The 23,223-nt window shown below is 36.5% G+C and overlaps 1 protein-coding gene across 9 annotated transcripts in view; it reads left to right on the top strand.

Moving 5' to 3' along the window:
* Positions 1 to 23,223, top strand: part of REV1 (REV1 DNA directed polymerase) — a 63,349-nt gene that overhangs the window by 37,798 nt on the left and 2,328 nt on the right. For 8 of the 9 annotated variants that reach the window (XR_012590078.1, XR_012590077.1, XR_012590079.1 and 5 more), the window contains 11 exons: positions 1,857 to 1,976; positions 4,246 to 4,466; positions 5,473 to 5,645; positions 10,012 to 10,114; positions 12,288 to 12,444; positions 12,808 to 13,010; positions 15,567 to 15,800; positions 19,871 to 19,979; positions 21,061 to 21,272; positions 21,451 to 21,607; positions 22,596 to 22,698. Coding sequence is in view for 5 of the 9 variants with exons in the window: in XM_074608982.1 (XP_074465083.1) it covers positions 1,857 to 1,976; positions 4,246 to 4,466; positions 5,473 to 5,645; positions 10,012 to 10,114; positions 12,288 to 12,444; positions 12,808 to 13,010; positions 15,567 to 15,800; positions 19,871 to 19,979; positions 21,061 to 21,272; positions 21,451 to 21,607; positions 22,596 to 22,698 (1,792 nt within the window). In the remaining 4 variants the exon portion in view is untranslated. The remainder of the gene's footprint in view (positions 1 to 1,856; positions 1,977 to 4,245; positions 4,467 to 5,472; positions 5,646 to 10,011; positions 10,115 to 12,287; positions 12,445 to 12,807; positions 13,011 to 15,566; positions 15,801 to 19,870; positions 19,980 to 21,060; positions 21,273 to 21,450; positions 21,608 to 22,595; positions 22,699 to 23,223) is intronic. The other variant, XM_074609033.1, reaches the window with a different exon arrangement.

The raw sequence follows: 23,223 nt of genomic DNA, 5'->3' as shown, positions 1-23,223 counted from the left end.
TCTTTTCACTTAGCCCCTTCCTTTCTCCTTTGGTTTTGTCCCTAATTAATACTATTGTTGAGTATCTGTAAATAAATATACTGAGTTTATATAAGTGTGTGAAATCCACTTGTGAGACAAGCTGAAATCCATTACTGTAAGCAGAATTCTTTTATTTCTTATGATATCAGAGTACAGAGACTGTAATTGCCTGGATTCCTGTTTGTGTCTTGTTTTGACTTGAAACACGTTTGTAATCTCTTTTATATGCTTATTTAGGGTGTTTGTTTTTTCTATAGAAAGAGTGGGATTAGTTTTTAAACCATTATTTTCTAATCTGATATCATAATTCTCTTACTGATTGAAAGAGACAAATACCTATGAGCAATTTTTTTTTCTCTAATAATCAGTTTGTGTGAAATACTGGAAAATAATTTCAGTATCCTTTCTAGAAATTCATGTGGTAGGTACACAACAAGGACTTTGTCTCTTCACTCATAATTCATCATTAAGTAAAAAAATCACAGGAAACAATTGTACTCTTACATTTGTAAGTACTGTACTATTACATGAATGTAGAGACCTTATTTCAAAAACATGGTCTGCCAGAAACATAAATCTTGTGTAAGTGATTTATATGTTGCCCAATGAGAAAGTTGTACTAGTATAATAAAATGTAAATTTGAATAGATACTGTTATACTGTTGAGATCTCGAGAGCTCTCAACAGTGTTGTCTGATTAGAGATAAATTAAAGAAGGACATGCTTACGGCAGTTGAATAAATTTAAGTTTTACCCTAGAGATTTTAGTGGCTAAACTGGTTTAAAACAATGCTAGTGAAAGATTAAACGCTCATCAATAAACATCCTGTATCTTGGCTTCTCATTTGTTAGGTGAGGTGTTAGTTTTTTTCCTAATTTACTTCAATGTTGTGGGAATAATACGTTGCAGAAGGTAGATCACTGAGATTTCATGGTATTAGAGGCTATGTTGGTACGTTTGATAGATAAGAGGATCAAAACTCTTCAGTACTCTATAGACTAAACATGGATCCCCAAAGTTAAACAGGAAATTGAATGAGGAATCTGTCATTAATTGTTTCATCAATTTAACCTCTGAGGAGAAACAGTGCACATAAAACTCTGTTACTGTTCTTATTGACTAAAGTTTTAGAATAGACAAAAGAATGTGAATGTAGGTGGAGAACATAAGAAGAAGAGCAATAGTAACACACAGTGCTGTGAGTTGTCAATTCCTCTGACCTTTTATTAGTTTGCTTTATCTTAGAACGGGGTGTTTGGCAATAATGAATGTGTTTGGCTATCTTTTCAGAGATCTTATTGGCTGGGCATGAATAAGCCTATGAACAGGGAAGAAAAAAAAGATTAAATAGATCTTGTTCCCACCACAGTTTGAGTGCATGTAATAATTTAATAAAGTCATTGGATCTTTTTAGTGACTACTCAGGCCCAAATATTAGCTTAATTCCAGTATTTTGCATATAATATACTCGATAGAATTGTCACCTAAGTATTATTCACATTGACCACAGTGGATTTTTTGAAGTTCCACAGTGTTAAAATATTACACTTCGAAATTTTTTATCCATTTGCACGTAAGTGTTTATCTGTGCCTCTGTATGTGTAGAACACAACCAAGACAAATAAATTCACTGTTCCTAGTGAAGTGTCTTGCACTTATTTAATGGTTGTTTTGGTGGGGTTTTTTGGTTGGTTGGTTACCACTACAGTTACACTGCTGTGAAAGATAAAGAATTTGACTGTACTTTCTGTATTTTTTCTTTGACTGTTGAACTGCAGCATTCTTTTTGAGAAGACAGAATTTACCACAGACATACTTTAATTTGATTTTACAGGTTCCAATATTCTGCTGGCCAGAATGGCAACTCGTAAAGCAAAACCAGATGGACAGTATCACTTAAAACCTGAAGAAGTGGATGATTTTATCAGAGGGCAACTTGTTACCAGTCTTCCAGGTACTGCTTTCTTTTAGAGGACACTAAAAGTTCAGCTACAAATCTGTGTTCTGGAATAAACATGATTAGATGCTAATCCATGGTTATGATCCGAAAAAAGAAGATACACTGATTTCTCAAAACTTCTGAAAAGAATTTCTGTGACCTTTTTGTACCTTTGAGAGACATCCTTTTTAGTAAAGAATTTTATAGATTCACACAGCATGATCTATGGAAGAAGCTCAAAGTTTAGTATGTTAGGCAGCCTTTTATTCTTTAATCAAATTATTTAGATGAGTCATTTTAACTGAGTACTAGCTTGCTGTATCATAATGAATTTAATAAAATGAGTAACATCAGGTACTTACCACTGAGAGAGGCAGGGTTTGCTTAGAACTATTTTTTTGTGTAAGGATCTTTAATTAATGGTATACTGCAAGCTGTGACAGAATGTGTTGATTCTTTTAAAGAACAACAACAGGTTTATGAGATTCCAACTGGTTTTTGCCTAGCTGTCTGAGGAACTTATTATAGCAATGATTATGATTTATAATTTTCAAGTATGACAGTACTAATAATTTTATGAACTGTTTGGCAGTTTCAGCTAAATCTTAACTGAGAAATAGAAGTTCTAATGACATAATGTATCCACATGTTTTGTGAAGAATGATAGCTTGACAGAAGAGAGTGACCCAAATGAGTACATCCTTTGAGGGACAGGCAGGCAAAATTCAACTATTGTACATTTTGGCAATAGTTCCCACTCATTGTATGTATAGCCACAGTACATGGGTTTTGTCCTGCATTTCTTGGTCAGATGGGAGAGAGAAGGGTATTTCGGTAGCCTTCTCAGTCATGCTCAATGGAATGATTGAGTAGGGTGCCTGTGGACGAGAAGACCTAAGAGAAAGCTTGAGGTGAGGAAAGAAGCATTTTTGGCCCACAGATTTTAGGGAGGTTCTTCAAGGCATAGCAGAATTCACAGAGACATGGCAGGGAACTGGAGTTACGGTGATGGGAGAGTGATAGACCGGAAGGACATACCAAATACACCTGTATGAAAACAGGCTTTATTGTATTTTTCTTATTGTTCCAGGAAAATACTTAAGAGTTCTAAGCTAAAGAGTTTTCTGGCATGTAACTCTGTATTATGTTGTCATTCAATACTTCAGTAGTATAATGTGACACAGACATAGTGCAAGAAGTGCTGGGTAAGCACTCATTTATGCTTTCTATGTTAGTCATCAGCTGAGCTCAGCCTGCCTGTGTACACACTTATTTAGTGTTAAATGTTCAAAATAGTATGCTTCTATGTTTAAGGGGAAAAAAAAAAAGAGAAGGGAAACAAAAAATAGAGAGCAATAGATGCTGAAATGGAAAAGTGGTAGGAACAGCATACATAGAAAGGTGCTTCCATGGCCAAACATCATTTACAGCACAGCACCATTTCTTTTTGGCATAACTTATGGGAGATATTTTTCCTACAGAGAATTATTCATATAGTACTTTGCTATGACTTGAATATTTTAAAGTTTTCAGACTTCACTTGCATGTTCATAGTAAAAAACTTGTTAGTGTTTGTGTCAATAATACCACCTAGACAAAGAAACAGATTATGAAAGGTAGAAGCTGATTACCTGAGATTTCTAACTTTTGCTGACTTTGGTGTAGTGTAAACTCATAGGACTAATATTTTTCAGAAGTAACAGGCCACCTCTCCAAAACCCAGAAATACACTTAAGTTTATCACACTTATGGTATGTGCTGTTGCCATGGATACCTACAATTTCCAGTGCTTGGTAATTCAAAGCACAAGTGATACAGGTATGCTATCACTTCTACTTGAAATATTTTTCTACCTAGGAAGCAGTGGAACAGTAGTCAAAATATTTGTTGTTTTCTTTTAGATTAAATCACTTGTATCTGATGGCAAAACATATTACTTGCTGTACACTCTTTTTGGACTGAGTGTTGTGGTGTTCAGAGCTATGTACTCTGTAACAGGCAGTACCTTATATGTCATTCACATTTTACCCAGAAATAAAGAAACACGCTGCAGTATAACATCTTAAACTAAATATATAGTACAGATTAAAGAAACAGAGGTGAAGACAGCAAAACTTTCTGTTTGAACCATGTTTCATTTAGTGGAATTTATTTTTTACAGTGTATATTTATTTATTAATTTGATATGACCTAATGTAAGTTTAAAATGACAAATTGTATTTGTTCAAAATGTGACTGGCTCAGAGTTGCGTAGAGTTAACAGAACTAATTGCTTTGTTGTTAGGAGTTGGCAGGACAATGGAATCTAAGCTGGCTTCTTTGGGAATTAAAACCTGTGGAGATCTGCAATGTGCTTCAATGTCAAAACTGCAAAAAGAATTTGGTCCAAAAACAGGACAGATGCTCTATAGATTTTGTCGTGGTTTGGATGATCGACCGGTTCGTACAGAAAAAGAAAGAAAATCTGTTTCAGCAGAAATCAACTATGGAATAAGGTTTACACAGGTAAATTCAAACTTACTTTCTTTTCTGCAGTGACTTCTTTCAGCTGTAGAAGAGTCTTCTCATATTCTGATTATTTTCACTTACACTTTGATCTGTTAGAGCATCATCTTAGCCACCAAATAGAAATGAGGAAAATGAAGAAGTAGGAGACCAAACGATAAAATGGGAAGAGAGACTGCAAAAGTATTGGACTGAAAAGAAGCTTGCACAAACTTAGCTGGCTATTCTGCATGCATTATACAAGTCTGGTACAGAAAAAGAGAACTGCAGTAGGTTTGCACCTAGCATTCTCTTTCATTTAAATTCTGATTATTCAAAGATGGCAGTGCTTAAAACCATCACCAGGTGCTTCAGTACAACATTTTTATTAGACTTATTTCAAATAATGTAGGGGTAGAGTGTTGTTGATAAAATTGTATTAAAAAATAACTTGGCTCTTTGTTGAGAACTTAAGCGTTCATAGAAATTGTTGAAAAATCAGGTTGGGAGACACCGCGTGATGTTGTATAGTCTAGCCTTTTGCTCAAAGCAGGGGAGGCTATGAGATCAGACCAGTTGCTCAGGACTTTATCCAGTCTGGCATTGGAGACCTCCAAGAACAAAGACGGCACAAATTCTCTGAGCAACCTGTTCCACTTGCTTGACTACACTCATAGTGGAAAAGATCTTCCTTATAAGCCCTGTGCTTCTCATCTTCTAGGTGCGCGCTTAAAGTTTGACTTGCAATTCTGTGTTGGTGTTTCTAAATACTTCTCAGTTTTTTTAAGACTTATTTCCAAAAGGACTTAGTATTTCCTACTTATTTCAGCATTAGGACAGGAATCTACCTTCTTGCCTAACTTCAGCAACCTACAATGTAAACGAAACACTTTAAGTAAGACAATTGCCTCTGTGAGTCAGCTTGTTCTTTTCAGTTTACAAAATCTGGGTTGCGTTAACCCTTAATGATTTACCTTCGATATTTGAAAACTTGTAATTATCTAAACATGTTGATTTTCCCCTTCAGCCTAAGGAAGCAGAAGCTTTCCTTCTGAGCCTTTCAGAAGAAATCCAACGTAGACTTGAAGCTGCTGGTATGAAGGGTAAACGATTGACCCTTAAAATTATGGTCAGAAAGGCTGGGGCACCAGTAGAGCCTGCAAAATACGGAGGTCATGGAATCTGTGATAATATTGCAAGGTAACTATGCATGGGAAAAAGAATGATCAGTAGTAGGTGTAAGCACACTTTTGCAGGATGTTGAGCACCAAAACTTATAGGAAGACAGGACAGAAATTTTAAAGTCCTTAGTACCTCTTTGTCTACATATCAAACCTGTGCCAAAATCAGGAGTATTATTACCAAAAGTCCTCTGTGTTTGGGTACGTATGTGGTCTTTTGCTCATCAGCATGGAATGTAAATCCTCCAATGATAAAAAACATACTGGGAGGAGAAAGAAGGAAGAGACTAAGGTGTCCAAATAAGAGAGAGAACAATTTTAACAGTTGTCTTTTGCCTTTGAGTTTCTTCAAAGAGAAGGATGGGGAGGGAAAAGAAGATACATCAGAAGTTGAAAAGTTTTTGGGCATAGAAAAAACAATTTGTGGTTTTCGGAGGAAGCGGGAATGTGAAAGAAGACGACTCCACAAGTGCATTCTTTGTGGTTTGAAATTGCTTTCTTGAAGGAATGTACTCTTGTGTGTCTGTAGATGCTACTTAAAAATTAAAGTAATTTAGTGAAATATTTTCAATGATTTATTTTTTTTCTTCTTCCTTTTTGACTTTAATAATCTGTAGCTTAAGGTTGACCTAAACTTGATAGTAGTCTCATGAAATAACTAGCTAATAAAGGTGTTTGATCTTTTATAGGGTTTGTCTTCAAACAGTGATACACGTATATTGTTGGCATACATTTCTCCAGCTTGCACAATATCGGAGCTGGTTTTCCCTTTGCAGCACTTGTAGAAGACATTTTTACATCCTGCACTATGACATGCATGCAGCAGCATTTTAATTTCTTTCAGTGACCAGCTGAGTTGAAATGTTCTACTGCTGCAGACTGTTTTCTTTTTTTGGAGCTGTGTAGTGTTGTGTACTTTATTTTTGCTCGAGGGCCTTTCTGCTGTCCCTTGATAGTTTGTTGATCACATGCTGATTGTGACAGTTGGGAGTCAGTTCTCAAAGAAAATTGCCTTTGTACTTATCAAGAAGCGTGTCTGATCACTACTGTTCTCCTACAAGTCTAGAGCACATGGGGACTATAGAATCATAGAATGTGTTGGGTTGGAAGGGACCTGTAAAGGTCATCTAGTCCAACCCCCCTGCAGTAAGCAGGGGCATCTTTAACTAGATCAGATTGCTCAGAGCCTCATCAAGCCTGGCCTTGAATGTCTCCGGGGATGGGGCCTCCACCACCTCTCTGGGCAACCTGTTCCAGTGTCTCACCACCCTCATTGTAAAGAACTTCTTCCTAATGTTTAGTCTAAACCTGCCCTGCTCTAGTTTAAAACCATTGCCCCTCATCCTATCACTACATGCCCTTGCAAACACCGCCTCCCCAGCTTTCTTGTAGGCCCCCTTTAGGTACTGGAAGGCCGCTATGAGGTCTCTGCAGATCCTTCTCTTCCTCAGGCTGAATAACCCCAACTCTCTCAGCCTGTCTTCATAGGAGAGGTGCTCCAGCCGTCGGATCATCTTCGTGGCCCTCCTCTGGACCTCCTCCAACAGGTCCATGTAATTCTTGTGCTGAGGGTTCCAGAGCTGGACACAGTACTGCAAATGGGGTCTCACAAGAGCAGAGTAGAGGGGGAGAATCACCTCTCTGGATCTGCTGGCCATGCTTCTTTTGATGCAGCCCAGGATGCAATTGGCCTTGTGGGCTGTAAGCACACATTGTTGGCTCATGTCCAGCTTTTCATCCACCAGTACCCCCAAGTCCTTTTCTGCAGGGCTGCTCTCTATCACGTCATCCCCCAGCCTGTATTGATAATGAGGATTGTCCCGGCCCAAGTGTAGGACCTTGCACTTGGCCTCGTTGAACTTCATAAGGTTTGCTTGGGCCTACCTCTAGCTCATCCAGGTCCCTCTGGATGACATCCTGTCCCTCTGGCCTGTTGACCACACCACTCAGCTTGGTGTCATCATCAAACTTGCTGAGGGTGCACTTGATCCCACTGACTAGGGCAGTAGTTGCAGAATTACTTGCTGCAAAAGACTGAGAGGCCGCTCAGGATCCTGAAGATTGGAGCTGGCATCAAACACCTTGGGCTGCAGTTGTCCGGCTTAGCACAGACCTGTTTCTTTGTGTCAAATCTGTCTTTCCTGTTGTTTCACCACTAAGGCTGCAGAGATTTTTTTTGGTCCTAGAAGAGAAAAGACAATGAACATCCAAAGTGGAGCTAAGAAAGTTGAATCTCAAAAATCTCAAGGTCAGAGACTGTGTCCCATGTTTCAGCTGTTGAAGAAGGCAACTTGTTCTTGTCTCGTGACCTTCACAGTTACGTTTCTTCATATAGTCATGAGTTCCTCATCAGAACTGCCTTCGTTTTCTTGTGGATCATTATCAATGTAATAAAGTCTCTACTTGGTCTCACTGCAGCCCTGTTGATCTCATGGAGATGCTACCTGTGGTTGGCTGCCCATCCCTGGTGAAATGGGATAACCCAATTACTCTGCCTGTGTAGTCAGTTGATAGGTCACTGTCAAAGGAGTAGGGCCTTCAGCTTCCACAAGCAGTCCTGTTACTTTTACCCATTATGTGTTTCTGATTCTTCTTCATTTCCTATTGTTCGACTGGATGATGTTGACTAAAGGTTTTTTTATCTCAAATTTGTTTATACGCTTGCATACTGAAAACACAAGAATGAAATCTAGTCATAAAGCATCATGTAGTTATATGCTATTTCATATAAGTTTGTCTCAGAGCCTTCTAAATACATGTTTATTCTTCAGGCAGACATTTCTGTGTCAAAGCAGTTGTTCCTTAGGCAAAGGGATGATCCTGGCTTTTGTATGACGGTGCGTTTGGCATCTTTGAAGCTAGGACTTTTCTGCTGTTCCCTCCATGTCAGGTTGTTCTAACAGATGACTCCCTCCTGAACCAAAGGGTCATTTGCTCAGGGTGGCTGATAACTGAAGAGGTGGGTGCGTTCTTTCATTAGGTTAGAGTTCAATGGTAGGACTTGCATGCACAGGGTCTGTCTCATACTTGTGAGCTTGTGACATACAATTCAGCTGTGTTAAAAACTGAAATTACAAAATTCACCTTTCACTATCAGAAGCTCGTCACCTTTTGGGATTGGTACATCAAGAAGAAAATCTAGCAGTCTATGCTTTTGTCTTCTGGCTATCCTAAATTTTTTGAGCTGAAGATTTACTCTTAACAGACACTTCCAAAATCAAATTCAACTTCTGAGATATTAAGGTATTTTTACTGCATAATTGATATCAAGTCCTGATAACACAGCGTAGACCTTTGTAAAATACTCTTCTGAAATGGTGTGTACCTTTAGACTCAACCTGCATTTCTTCCTAATATTTTGCATAGCTGCATCTTAATTGTGATACTGATCTCCTTTTTCTTAAAAATGTAACCTGTAAAGCTCAGGGAGGTCTTCATATCATTCACAGCAGGAAGGTTTTTCCTTTTCATTTTGGCAGAGCCGGACCTTTCTGGAAACCACTTGGCTATTCATGTTGGTTTCTGACAGATTCAAAAATAGAGTAAAAGTTAAGGAGACACCACCAAAGTGTTTAGTAAGTTGTTAGGATGTCACCCTGTCAGAACACCAATGTGGAACTTCTTTTTTCTATCAGAGTTAAACCAGCATTGGTTACCTCTGTGAAAAGACTTTACATCACTCACATACTTTTGATTAGCTACCTGAAATTCTGTCCTTATCTGTCTCAAATGTACTATTAAAGAATCCAGATCTACCAAGCACTATTAGTGCCCTGCAAGCTCTCAGGCGGCAATTTGTAAAACTCACAACCAAGTAATTTTGTGAGAGAGCTGTTGCAGAAAATTGCCTAGAGCGTAAGATGTGGATTTGGAATGTTGTTTGTAGTTACCATTAAGACAGGTTATTTGTAATCCACATGCACGTGCCTATATCTGCTTCTCCCTCGGAGTTCATTCCAAAACTCTTGCTGTAGACATTTAACAATTGGCAACTGAAATAATACTGAGCAAAGTCTTTATGAACCAAGCTTGAGTGAAGGATAGTGCATGAGTGCATTTCTATGAGTACTATAAAGTGAGACATTTTTGTATTGTTTTAATATATATATGTATACGATATTTGACAAATTGATGTGTGGACCACACACTGAGAATGTTCAATTAGTAAGTAATCTGGGTTTTTTTCTGTAGAACGTGCTTAGTTCTAATTACCTTTGAAAAGAAACCACAGAACAAGAGAAAGAACAGTGTTCAATTTCTGTATGCCAAGAAATTATGATCTGTCTGTCTTTGAAGTCCTTTCTGGAGTAAATGCAGAATTGTTGTTGTCTTTAGAAATTGTGCAACAGTTTCCTTTTTAACCATACCTTTTTATTCTTTATTAGGACTGTGACTCTAGACCATGCAACAGACAGTGCAAAAGTAATTGGGAAAGAAACACTAAACATGTTTCACACAATGAAACTGAACATATCCGATATGCGAGGGGTGAGTTAATGGGAAAACTGAAATTTTTTCTCTTTATCAGTCTTCTTTGTGGTCTTCCATAAATTTTCAGTTCTCCAGGGTAGACGATAACCAAACTTAAGCAAAAGTGTAGATAATACAAAGGTAATGTAAATTAGGCTGTGTAATCATACTAAGTTTTGCATGTTTACCCTTAAGAAACATGGTTACAAAGCCATAAATGTAAAAAAAAAAGATTTTATTGTGGTCTGGATTAATCCACAATTTAAAACAGACTGAGGTAACAAAGTTAGACTGATCTTTTACAGTTCTGTTAGCACGTGTAAGTTTTATTTTGTCTTAAAACTTTTCTGTAAACTGTTGCACAGTTATTAGTTAAGTAGCTAATATAAATGCTGCTTGTAATGCCAATCAAAGGAGTTTTTGCTCTTGTCTGCAAGTCTTGGAGCCAGAAAAGTTGCCGGCCCATGGTTTTGCCTTTGTTTGAAGGTGAATTGCTGGCTCTTTTGAATCATGGTTTATTTTAGAACACTCTTGCTCATTTCAGTGGTTTTGTCATAGCAGTGTGAACCCATGATAAGACTACTTTGACATCAGCCATTTGTTACAATGGAGCACAGAGGCTTTCTAAAACAAACCTGCATCTGTTGGTCATCTAGATGTAGAAGTAGGGGTTTGATTCACAATGTTGCCTTGCAAAGTCATCTCTGTGGCTTAGGTTTCTTCTTGGAGTTGAGGAAGTATTTATCATCCTCTTCCTGTCTTTTTCTAGTTTCTTGTCTGTCTGTCTCCTTTGTTGTCTTTCCTGACTTCTTACTTCATTCTGTTTCACTTGATTTCTTTAGTTCTTGTTTTACAGGATTCTTCTTTAAAGTTAGTATTCCGTGGGTGCTGCATATGTTATTCTGCAAAACAATGTACTAGTTCTGACCATGTCGCTCTGTTCAGTTCTGGAAGGGCCATTCAGTTCTAGATTATGTAATAAAGTGCAGATATATCTAAGGTCCCTCGGTGGTATTCCTTTCAGCTGACTTTAGACACATCCAATGTCTGTGTCTATACTGGAGCTAGTCCCCTTAAGCTTTGCTTGTACATGAAGTGAGTCATGCTTTAAAGTGTCCTTTTTCTCACAATACCTAGAAAAGGTCCTGAAGTGATACACTTAGCTGTGCCAACACTTGGGCAGATGAATCCACTCACTTGTCCCGTAGACTTAACATTTAAATGCTTGTCCTGAAAGGCCAAAAAAACCAAGGCAAAGTTGTACAGTGCAACAAACACAACATTCCAAAGGCTTCTTATAAGTTCTAGAACTCAAATCTAGAAATATTTCAAAGCAAAAAAATTAAAATGCAAAGAAAACCTTTTTACAATGATGTTTTAATATCCCATTAATTGCAACTAAGAAACTGTTAACAAAATCCTTGCTATGTAATTATAGAAGACAAACTGGTGGAAATACATACACTCGCTCCTTCATGCTTTCTGAGTCCTGTATACAATTTTTTTTAAGTGTTGTTTTTTTTCTTAATAATTATGGAGGATTAGAAATAAACTCGCACAATGTACTAGTGCATTCTTAGCTGGACACAGTTTTTGAACCCCAGTTGATTTGGTATTTAAAAGTTAATGGAAAGTAAGGGTGTCGTTCAAAATGAGGAACACCTCATCTGATAAAGACTACTTACACCATTGAGACTTTCATCCATTGAGACTTTGCAAGAGCCATGTCTAGAAGGGAAACAACATTATTTTTTCATTTGTAGACTGAAGTGATGGGTTTAGTATAGATTCTCCTCAGGAAAAACATTCCTTTCTTGTACAGGTAGCCAGATTTAATATTAGTCATTTCCTGGTCAGTACTTTTATATTCGTTAATGTCTAAGAAATTTCATAATAAACACATTGTTTCATGATACTGTTGACAGCAATTTTCTATATCAAATAAGTTAAAATGTTTTTATCTTTGTAATTTCTTAGTTGTTGGATTGTGGTGTATAATCCATGGATTTGTTTGGGATGCTTTTAGTGGCTATTTATGTATATTACAACATACTTTTATTCAGTCTCTCCCCACCCATAACAGGCAGCCAATTTCAGAGAAGGCAATGCTATTATGAAATAATTACAGATATATTTAGTTTTATTTTTTTTTTTACTTCATAAAATTAATGTATTCATGTTTTGGATTTAGGTTGGAATTCAGGTACAGCAGTTAGTTCCCATCAGTAAAACCACTTCGGCTTGCTCAACAGTGCAATCCGGACACTTACCTGGAGGATCACATTCAGTTATTGATCTTTTTCATGTTCAGAAAGCAAAAAAGTGCTCAGAAGAAGAACATAAGGAAGGTGAGTAAGCTTTGTGCTTCGCATGTGTGATAATGATGAGTTCTGAAAGGCTCCAACATAGATAACCTTATGGAATACTTATTTGATATTATACCATTACAAATTATTGAACATAAACTCTTTGAGAACGGATTTGGCTGCTGCAAATGAAAATGCTGCAAATAAAACCTTGCATAGGATTATTCCAATCATTTTGTAAAGTTAATAGTAATAAAAGATACTTTAAAATAGGAAGTGTTACAGTTATGCTGCATATTGATGAAATAGCAAGGAAAACTGGAAATTAGCTTCACTGTATCTTGACTCTTCAGAGTATTTTTAAGGATTAGATTATCATTCTGTATTTTGTTTTCCTATGTATAGTATTTGTCGCTGCTATGGATCTTGAAATATCTTCTGATTCAAGAACTTGCACTTTGCTTCCATCTCGCGGTACCCATCTTGCATCTGGTCTTAATTCTAATGTTAACAACACTGAGTCTGCTGTCAAATGGAATGGCGTACATTCTCCTATCAGCGTAAAATCCAGGCTTAATTTGAGCATTGAGGTTCCATCCGCTTCCCAGGTAAAATCTGAGAACATAAAACATATGCAATATATTGGAATAACTTGGGATTGTTTGTCTTATTTGGATAGAGAAAAAAAAAGAAGTTACTTTACACTTTTTTTTTAAAGAAAAAGAGCTCTAGTAGAGTATGATGCAGAGCAGGAAACTGTTGTTGATGCAAAACTATTTTGCCTTAATAACAGGATTTTTACAGAGCAGTCATTTTTAGACTGACTTTAAAAAGTTTACATTTTTGCAAAGGAAAGAAATTTAATTTTCCAGTGTCTTTTTCCCTTCCTATCACTTGCCAAAGGATTGGGATGGAACAGGAATGGAAAAGATACCAAGGATAAAGTATTAAAAAACATTACCTTCCACCTTTCAGAACCAAAGCCCAGGCCCTAATTATAAAAACCATGAAATATACAGGAAAACTTCTGTCAGAGAAATTAGACATATTCTATAGTTAATGCTCAGTGTTCATATGATTATGATATGGTGCAGATTTGTAAATGTCCTTTTCTTATCGTGGCTCTTAAAAATTATTTCTGATTAGCTTAGTCACTGATGAGTGGCTCAAGAAGAATTTTGACTAGTACTTGGTGTCATTTTCATGAAGACAGAACTTCTGAATGTTTTCCATCCGTCTTTATGGCAGCAATATTCTTTGCCACAGATGCTAATAAATGATAATCAGGTGGTCTTCTCCACATAATTTCTTAAGTCATATGTTCTATACGTCTTTAAATTGCACTATAAATCTGTCTTGAAGCTTTAGTCAGTGAGAAGGAACCGAACAGCAACTAATCTTATGCTACCCCATATACTTTTACAATGGCTGTGCTCTAAGTTGCTTTCTAAAAGAATGTCAAACTTGTATTTAGATTTAATTATTCATCTTCCTGTGTTTTTTCAAATTTTCTTCAATTGGGACTAAAATGCACATTTAACATTTGTACAGAACATCACCTTTTAGATGAGAGGAGGACAGTCTTTAAGTAAAATATTTCTGTGTGGTTTTGGGTGGGTTTTTTGTGTGTTTTAAGAAAGGAAGAGCCTCCGTATTTCCACCCCATATGTTATTTAAGCAGATATCTGTTATAAGGGTCTGCTATGAGCAAGGTGCACTGAATTCTGTAGGTATCTTAGGTAAAAGTAGATTTACATGCTTTTCTGTAAAAATCTGTAATTTAAATTTTCGTAATTTAAATCTGTAAAAGCATTTGTTGATATTTTGTAAACAACTTTGACAAATAATTATACATTTTTAGAAGCCAGTTACGCTTTTGTCAGAAAACTTTTTTTCCATAGTGTGATACCCAAGCTAGCTCAGGAGCTAAAAGCAGCTTGACTGAACAACGTGAAGCTTCATATACTCAGATTCTCCTATACAAGGAATATGTATGAACAAGCGAAAAACGCACTAACGGTGCAGTAGTTCCTAAAGCTTTGGTGGCCTTATGGCACAATTTGCTTATCTTTCCTTCTGCTTTATAAGCATATTATAATATGGAATATAATACAGAATTCAGTACAGGGACAGAGTGGTGCGAATTAGTCCCATACTGCTGTGTACTGTGTGCTAGGAAAGCAACGGCAAGATAATTTACACCCAGGATTTCCAGAAAACATTTATGGAGGTATATATGTAGCAAATTTGGAATGAGGGAACACAAACAGAATGTAGAGATTAATAATACAGACAGCTTTCATCAAAATGTTTCAGTTACCATAAGCCAAGTATCTTTTCGTAGATAATTTGTAGTTCTTCTCTGTAAATCCAGAATCTGGTCATAAACTCCGAATTTTCTTCTTAGAGGTAAAAGATAAAGTTTTCTAATAGTGCTATGAAGTCTTATTTAGCAGAACTTACAGGCAAATATTAGCATTTATCTACATAGTTTTACTCAAATTTTACTTGTGAGAAAAATGATGCTGTAAATCTGCTTGTCAGTTACATTCATTCTGTCACTTGTGCAGCTGTCATTGTATACAGCAACTTCTAGGTACCGAGGGGTTATTTCAGTTGTTTCAAGTCAATAATTGATGGTAAGTACCAATTATGGCAAGCAAAAATTTGAATCTGAAGCTTAATTCATTATCAAAATCTATGACAAGAGTCTGACAGTATGCAGACATACATGATACCATTAAGGTAAATTAGTAACATGTATCCTAGAACTATATAAAGAAAGAAATTAATTGCTTACTGCTCTGTACCAGGTAACAATTTAGTATTCGTATCAACATGTTGCCGATATAATTTGAACTCAGAATTTGGGTTTCCTTTTCATTAGGTAGTTGTAGAGGAAGCTTTATATATGATTTGTGATGAGAACACTGAGCATTGTGAAAAGGTAAAACTGAGCATCCATATTTACCAAACTGTCTAGTCTTAAATGATATTTTTACATTTTGCTGCTGCAGAGTGTAACTGTCAGGTTCATGTTTGCATACACTGATTAAAATGAATTATTTTTTTTCTAAAATTCAAGAACTGTAGAACTGTTTTTTGAGTAAAATACTCTGTTATCTATTCCTCAGAAAAATCTAAAAGCTTTTATCTATTTGCAGCTAGATAAGTCTGTGCTAGAAGCTCTGCCGCCTGATCTCCGAGAACAAGTAGAGCAAATATGCGCCATTCAGCAAGGAGAGAATTACGGCGATAGCAAGAAAGAGCCAGTAAATGGATGTAACACTGCACTTCTGTCACAGCCAGTTGGAACAGTGCTTTTACAAATACCAGAGCTCCAAGAACCAAATACCAATACAGGAATTAACGTGATAGCCTTGCCAGCTTTCTCACAGGTAGGATGTTTGCAGGGTATCAATAAACATCAACTTTCTACCTATAGGAAGAGTTAACAGCTTTTTCTTGAGACAGCATTACTAGAATCTGTGACCAACATTATTTATGATCCTTTAATATCTTAAAAAGTCTGTGCTTCTAAATGTAACTTGATCTATCACAAACATAGTATGATAGTATTTATTAAAGATTTATAGTCATCAGTATGCCTACGTTTTTGCTGTTCTTTAATGTAAAACCTCCTCATTTACGCTCTGCTTTGCAATCCAGTGTGTAAATAGCGTTTTTTCTGCATTGCAGCTGAGTTACACTGCACCATCAGTCTGAAGCAGTCCTAAAATCTGTTTAGCTAGTCACAGGAGACTCACTCTGTTTAAGTGGATGTTTTGATGGTGTAAAGCCAGCCTCTACTAGCTTCGGTAGTTGTGATTGTTTATATCACATTTATGGAGAAATGTGGACATGGCTAAAGATTGTGCATATTTCCGTAATTTTTTAAATGAGCTCATATACAGCATGTCCAGGATGAGGAAAGTGCAAAGTTTTTTCTCAAAATAGAGGCCTTAAGGGGGAGCAGGTAGCAGTAACGATGCTTCTAATGATATTCTACCCTTCAATCCACAATGGTGCTAAGCAAATGTAGGGTTAAAAAAAAATATCAAAGATTGGCTTAACCAATGATGCATATGCATCATTTACAATAGAGAAGTATTTTTATTTTTCTATTTGCTATGCCCTTGCTCCACTGCTGTTCTCAAATGAAGTGATGTCACCTAATCAGATTTATAGAGAGATATTTGTTGCTGGTTCTAAAGTATAATGCTGCTTAGCTGACAAGGAATCCAAGAGAAAATTAGATAGAAATTCCTGACCAGTTTTCAGTAAATGGTAGTTAATGCATAATTGTTATTTAGAAGATGTGTAGTCTGTTCTGCTACTAAAATTTCTTCACCTTGGTTCAAGTTCATTGGTTCAAAAACAGTTGTGTCAGTTTTTATTCCTGAACTGCAAAGTTGAGTTTCCCTTATGGAGATATTGTGCAAATAGTATATGAACTCTCCATACCCAAGCTGTTCTAAATTCTGTAGTTACATTCATTCATAGGCAAGAGTTTCTCTTGGACTTGTGTGTTAAATTATGCTGTGCTTTAAAGTACAGCCCTCCACACTTCCTTTACCACTCAGTACTCTTTTTCAGGGTAAATTTTAACTGCATATGACTTTCTATGAAAATTACATTTAGTTTGTGTTTATGCTATATCTGTCTATTAATTAGGTAGTTGAGAATGGATTGTTGGGTTTTTTATATAACAGCATTGCTCCTTGAAATTGTCTTAGGAATACCTAATTTACACATTCAAATGCACTGGCTTTCCGGTTTCTGTCTCCTAATGCATTTTGTGCCTCTGTTACTTGATCCAAAAATGTCGGCTTAGCAGAGCAGCCTTTTTGTTTGAAGATGTAGTTCAAGAAGAATTGGCTACTTCCTATTTATTTGTCGGGGTTATCCATACTATCTATTTTAGAATGCCTTTTGCTTGTACTCCAAATTATCTCCTGAAAACCATTCACCTTTCTTTATTGGCAAAAAGAGAACTAAGATTTAAAATGTTCATTTTCTGAGTTAGGTCCAAGTTTAATACCTAGAATAATATGGTTGAATAGCTTCCTTAGGCTGGGAGAAAAAAATGCTAAAACCAGTTCATTAATACAGGAGGATGTTTTTTTGTGTTAAAGTCAAACGTGAACTCAATTCAAAACTATCATCTCTGTTTCACACAGTTTTTTTATTGTTAAAGTCTTTGTTGAAGTGTATATTGTATGAGTGCACACAAACACTTAAGATTACTTTCTTTCAAATGGTGCAGTGAACTTAGTAATAGGTTTCAGGTATAGAAGTATTGCAAGCTGCTCCAAATTGAGTAATTTAGCTACATTAACTCAGCAAATGTAAATGATGCCCTGCCATCTTTCTATAGAGTAATTAGGTTTGTTTTTCAACCCTTTATTCCTTTTGTCTGAACTGTGTTTTTATGACCAGGTGCCAAGTTAATTGCCTGATAGTGATTTATTCATTAGAAAATATGTGGAAAATGTCCTTTGTTGCGTGAGTTTCTCCCATAAAAAGGATCCTGATATGTTGCATTGATTTCCATCAGTAATCTTAAAATTTAGAAGAGTTGTACATCTCTGTAGCAGCTGAATCTTGTAAAAGCATAGGATGCAAGAAGATTACAGATGCTTAGAAACGAATGACATTTGTAGTAGTGGAGTTAATTACTGGTGCCATATTTGCATCTCGTCCTTAGACTGTCTTAACATGGTATAGATTCCTTATAAGGAAATTTATACAGCACATCAAAAAATACAGATAGCTGTATGCTGAGGTAATACATGAATCAATAAAATCAAGGTTCTCCATAATGTGAATGTGATACAGCTAGAAGAAAGCTATGTTAGGACGCTGTGGCTGTACAGTAAATTACCCAAAACACCAACTAATTAGTGTAGAATTGATATGAACTTGACTGATGGCTCTTCTAACTAAATTTTTACGTGTTACACTTTCAGAGGGAAATGATAGGGGGAATAACAAAATGATGTCCAGTTCCCCGTACTGCATTATTTCTGCATGAATTATAAGTGGTGTATACAAAAAACAGCGTTAATTCAGGGCCTCCCAAATTCCTGACTCTCGAATGCTTAACCAGAGAATACTAACCTTTTAAAAATAGTTTTATTAAATAAAATCTATATTTTAAAAAGTAACTTAAGCTGCTGGACTTAATTAGCTACATTCCACTACAATGCTTTGTTCTGCGCTGTGTATGCAGTCATTGAGGTCAGAGTCGTTCCCATTTCCTCCTTTAATTAGTGCATATTTTGGGTGCTGAAAAAATTGTGTTGGCACATGGAGTTCTAAAAAATGGAAAAAATGTTGTGGGACCATGTTCATGTTTATTATCTATGTAATTTAGGCATCATATGTGTGAATAACACAGCCTGCTTTCCTGACATAACATACATATTTTGATTTAAAAAAAAAGATCAAATCTCTATTGAAAATAAGAGGTAACTTTTAATATATATGCATACAGACATATAATAAATATAGTATCTCAGATAATGGTAGAAATTGTATTGCGCCCTTAGAATAGTAATACTAGTTTTGAATAAATTTTTTTGGTTTGTGAACATCTCTGAATTTTACCACTGAAATGAAGGGCACTCTCCCACTGAGCAGATTTAATCCTCTAAATGATAGGTTTGCTTTTTTGAATTAGATTTTGCAGATTATGAGCTGAAAACACTGTCAAATAATATTGGGAAACTCAGAATACAAGCCTAGTCTGTCGCTAATTTCTCACTTCAGGCACACAGTGAGTTAAGATAACTGATAATACATGAAATTTTATTTTGTCCATATGAGTGTGTATGGCAGTTGGGAACACATTGTTTCAAGCCCATAGGAGAGTTGGAAGGGACTGTGTTTTTATCAGTCAAACAAGGGGTGGACAACTGTGGAAGAAAGAAATGAAACCCTTTTGCACTAGTTCAAAATATGAGGTAGCTGGATTTGTATTTCCTGTCCTTTAAAGAAGCAAGACTATTTCCAAGGTTATTTTGTTTGAGGAGCATAGCAGCTTCCAGGAAATAGCAGCATCAAAAGAAAAGGAGGAACAAAAGCCCAGTTGCCACAGTGTTTGAGTTTGGAAATTTGAAGGGAGTGTTCTCTGAGTTAGGCTTAATTGTGCTGTTAATATAGCTGTACTATATACTGAATATAATGGTGAATAAAGTAGGTGAATAAGGATGGTTGGTGTATTATAGGCCCATAAATAGTAATTTTATAAAGTAATTAGGTAATATTAAATGGAAAATGCTATGGGTTTTACAAGCTAATGTACATGAAGAAAACATACAGCATGTTTTACAGTGTTTCAGTTATATCTCGTTTATTTTTGCTTTGCATAAAATGTAAATACCTTTCTCATGTGAGTGATGTAGAGCAAAGCACGCAGTGTTGCTTACTGTTAGAATAATCAAATGAATCTTTTGTTACTGTTCAGGTGGACCCTGAGGTTTTTGCTGCACTACCTGCTGAGTTGCAAGCAGAGCTGAAAGATGCATATGATCAAAGGCAAAAGCAATCAGAGCAGCAACCTGCTAACACTTTTGGTGAGTATATATAGCTGTACAGTAGTTCTGTATAGGAGCTGTTTACTATTCAGAGTTATGCAACCCTAAATAACAAACTGGAAAATATAACTAAAGCTTCTGTGAATATGCCGTATTAAATCGAATTTCTGTATTTATTTTTGACAGGCTGTCAGTTACAACCAGCTGTGGTATCATTTTGCAAACAGATGCCTAGCTTTACTTAAATGGGTAATTAATTCAATTCATGGGGACTGTGGCACTAAACTTACTCGTGTCCATATGTTTGCAGAATGGAATCTAAACTTGATATGTCTTGTGATTTAAGCATTGCATCTTCAGTACCTAAGTTAGTTAAACTGTGTTCAGATAGCGTTCTCATGGTTCCCTGAAATGCGTAGCACTGGTACGGATTTCAGGCAATTAGAGATATGATTCATCTCACCGTATGTCTGATAGTCAGGTGGTTTTATTCTGAGCTGATCACCCAGGTCTCCTTTTTATAATCTGTAGAAAGAAATAAGATTAATTCCGTGTGAACGTGCTTCCTCATAAAATAAGTATGAAATATCATTGGGTTCATTGACAGTTAAGTACTGCATTATTATAATCAAACCTTGATTTCATAGTCAGTGGACTAATGCAGATATAGTTAGTATGACGGAAGGAGAGTGATTTCCTTGGTAAACTATGATAAAAGCAGGTTTGGAGGGGTGGCTTTTCACTGCTGTTTTGCTGATAACCACTGGTGGGAAGTCTTAGCAGGCATCTAGGCAGGACAGGGCTCTGACGGAGGCAAAGCAATTTGTGTAGTAGGCTTCAGATTTCACCAGCTGTTCATATTCCAGCACTGAAATGCTTGATATTTAAAGGCTTATGAATAGTTGAGTATCTTCTGAGCACACTAATGTCTAGCGGTGCTTTTCAAATACTAAAAACATTGACCATATCTGGAATGGCATTTGAGGGTAAAGTCGCTTTATCTAGGTTATGTTCTTCCAATTGATCCATAGATTTTTATGGAAGATACAGAGTCCCCCTTTCAATGGAAAAGTATTACATTTTAAATATATCAACCACTGACTATTCCTGTGTTTTTCAGTTTCAAAAAATCCTTTCCTACACCTGAAGCATGCAACAATGAAAAATAAGAAAAAAATCAGAAAAAAAAATCCAGTCAGTCCTGTAAAAAAGAATCAGAGTCCTTTGAAAAACAGACTCATTGGAAGCCCTGCAAAAAACATGCCAGCTACATCTGGAAGCCCGCAGAAGCTAATAGATGGTTTCTTGAAACAAGAAGGAACAGCAGCTCAGGTAATTTTAACACTAACAGCTTTTGGTCAAGCTATGGGTGTTTCTTTAGACTTAGCCCATATTCACAAATGTAGCTTGTTTTCTTTACTGGATTCTTTATTAGACATTTAGCTATGTATATATGTGGTGTTACCATACTTGTCAGACTGAGCATTATCAACTTCTATTTTTGGAACAGTCGGAAGCAGTTCCATCAACTTCAGATTCTTCAGGCCCATCAGCTCTGCAGGCTGAACAGCCTGGTTCATTTAGGCCACAAGCACCCAACCTGGCTGGAGCTGTTGAATTCAATGATGTAAAGACATTGTTGAAAGAATGGATTACAACTATTTCAGGTACGGCACGTCATGCTAGTGGTGATTTTGCATGCATCACAAGGAAAACTGTTCGGTAGGCTTTTTGTACTTTCTTCCTTCACTCTACCTTTCACTGGTTATTTTTCACACTAATCTTGAAGTCTTACTTCCTTGCAGTCCTGGAGTAGCTTGGTTCTTCCGTGTTTTTGCCAGCTCCTGTTTCTTGCTTAACATCATGAAAATCTACCTGCTCTCTCTTCAACCCATTTGTCAGGCCCTTGTCTTGGGCCTTGATGTTACTTGTATGGGAGGTTTTCCTTATTTTGTCCAACATGTTACAACCACTAGGATGAAAGCTATTGAAAGGGAATTCCTCTTTTATGAAGGTGCCATTTTAGAGACAAAGGAATGCAGGTTTTTTTCAAAATAACTGCTGGAAGAAATTACAGAATAAAGTGCAAAACTGTAACAACATTGCTCAGTTGTGATTTGAATTTTAATGTTATGTCAAACAATTAGTAACACTTTAATATCTTGGGAAATCTGACCTGTGAGATCCTTTGTGCCCTGGATACTACTATTCTCCTTAGAGTTTCAAAGCAGCCATTCCATTCTAAATCCCCATCCCTGGAAGTGTTCAAGGCTGGATGGGGCTTTGAGTGACCTGGTCTAGTGGGAGGTGTCCCTGCCCATGGCAGGGGGCTTGGAACAAGATGATCTTTAAGGTCCCTTCCAACCCAAACCATTCTGTGATTCTTTTCCCTTTGGTTAATATTAGCTTTGCTGTCATTTGTTCTTACTAAATTAAAAGAAAAGGTCTGCGAGACAGATATTTTGCGACCTTGCAGTCCTTTTATGTATACAACTTTTGATGTTGGGGGGAGGTATGGGAATACAGCCATTGTCAGATCGGTCCCTGATGCACAAGAACTGTAGAATTTCTCTCTATTATTTTCCAATTATTCTATGATTATATTTGAAGTATACTTAGAGAAAAGTTCTCTTTTTTTTTATTTTTTTATTACAGATCCTATGGAAGAAGACATTCTACAGGTTGTGAAGTATTGTACTGATCTAATAGAAGAAAAAGATTTGGAAAAGTTAGATCTGGTTGTTAAGTACATGAAAAGGTAGCTTAATTGCTAGTATTTCTGACATGTAGACAATTTTTGATAGAATTTGTGCACTGGATGCTTCAAAGTGAGGCCACAAGCCCCATGAGAAATTCCATTGATGAATGAAAATTTTTAAGCTTAAATTTTATACAGAAGCTGGGGAGGGGAGAAGTTGGGCTGTTAAAATAGATGATTTGTGAAAAATTAAGAGTAGCATTTAATAGTATTTGCTACGAAGTCTTTTGTTTCTAGACAAAAGATTCAGATTTGTCAGCATTGTCCCTCCTCTTCATCCTGTTTTCATTCATTTTTTGTGGCATCTTAGATCTTTCCTTTGTTTCATCTGATTTCATCCTGCTGCTGTATCCACATCCTCTCTCACCTCCAACCTATTAAATCCTTTCTTATTACTTAGCTATTGCGCTCCTATTATTTTTCCCGTGACTCAGGAGGCCCAAGTTCCATGTATGACTTGCTTACCAACTGATACTTAACTATGGAGCTCAGCTTTCCATGTCTTAGGTCTGGAAAATACTTATT

Source organism: Larus michahellis, chromosome 1 (genome assembly GCF_964199755.1).
Source record: "Larus michahellis chromosome 1, bLarMic1.1, whole genome shotgun sequence".
NCBI lineage: Eukaryota > Metazoa > Chordata > Aves > Charadriiformes > Laridae > Larus > Larus michahellis.
This window is presented reverse-complemented; position numbering and strand designations above follow the sequence as displayed.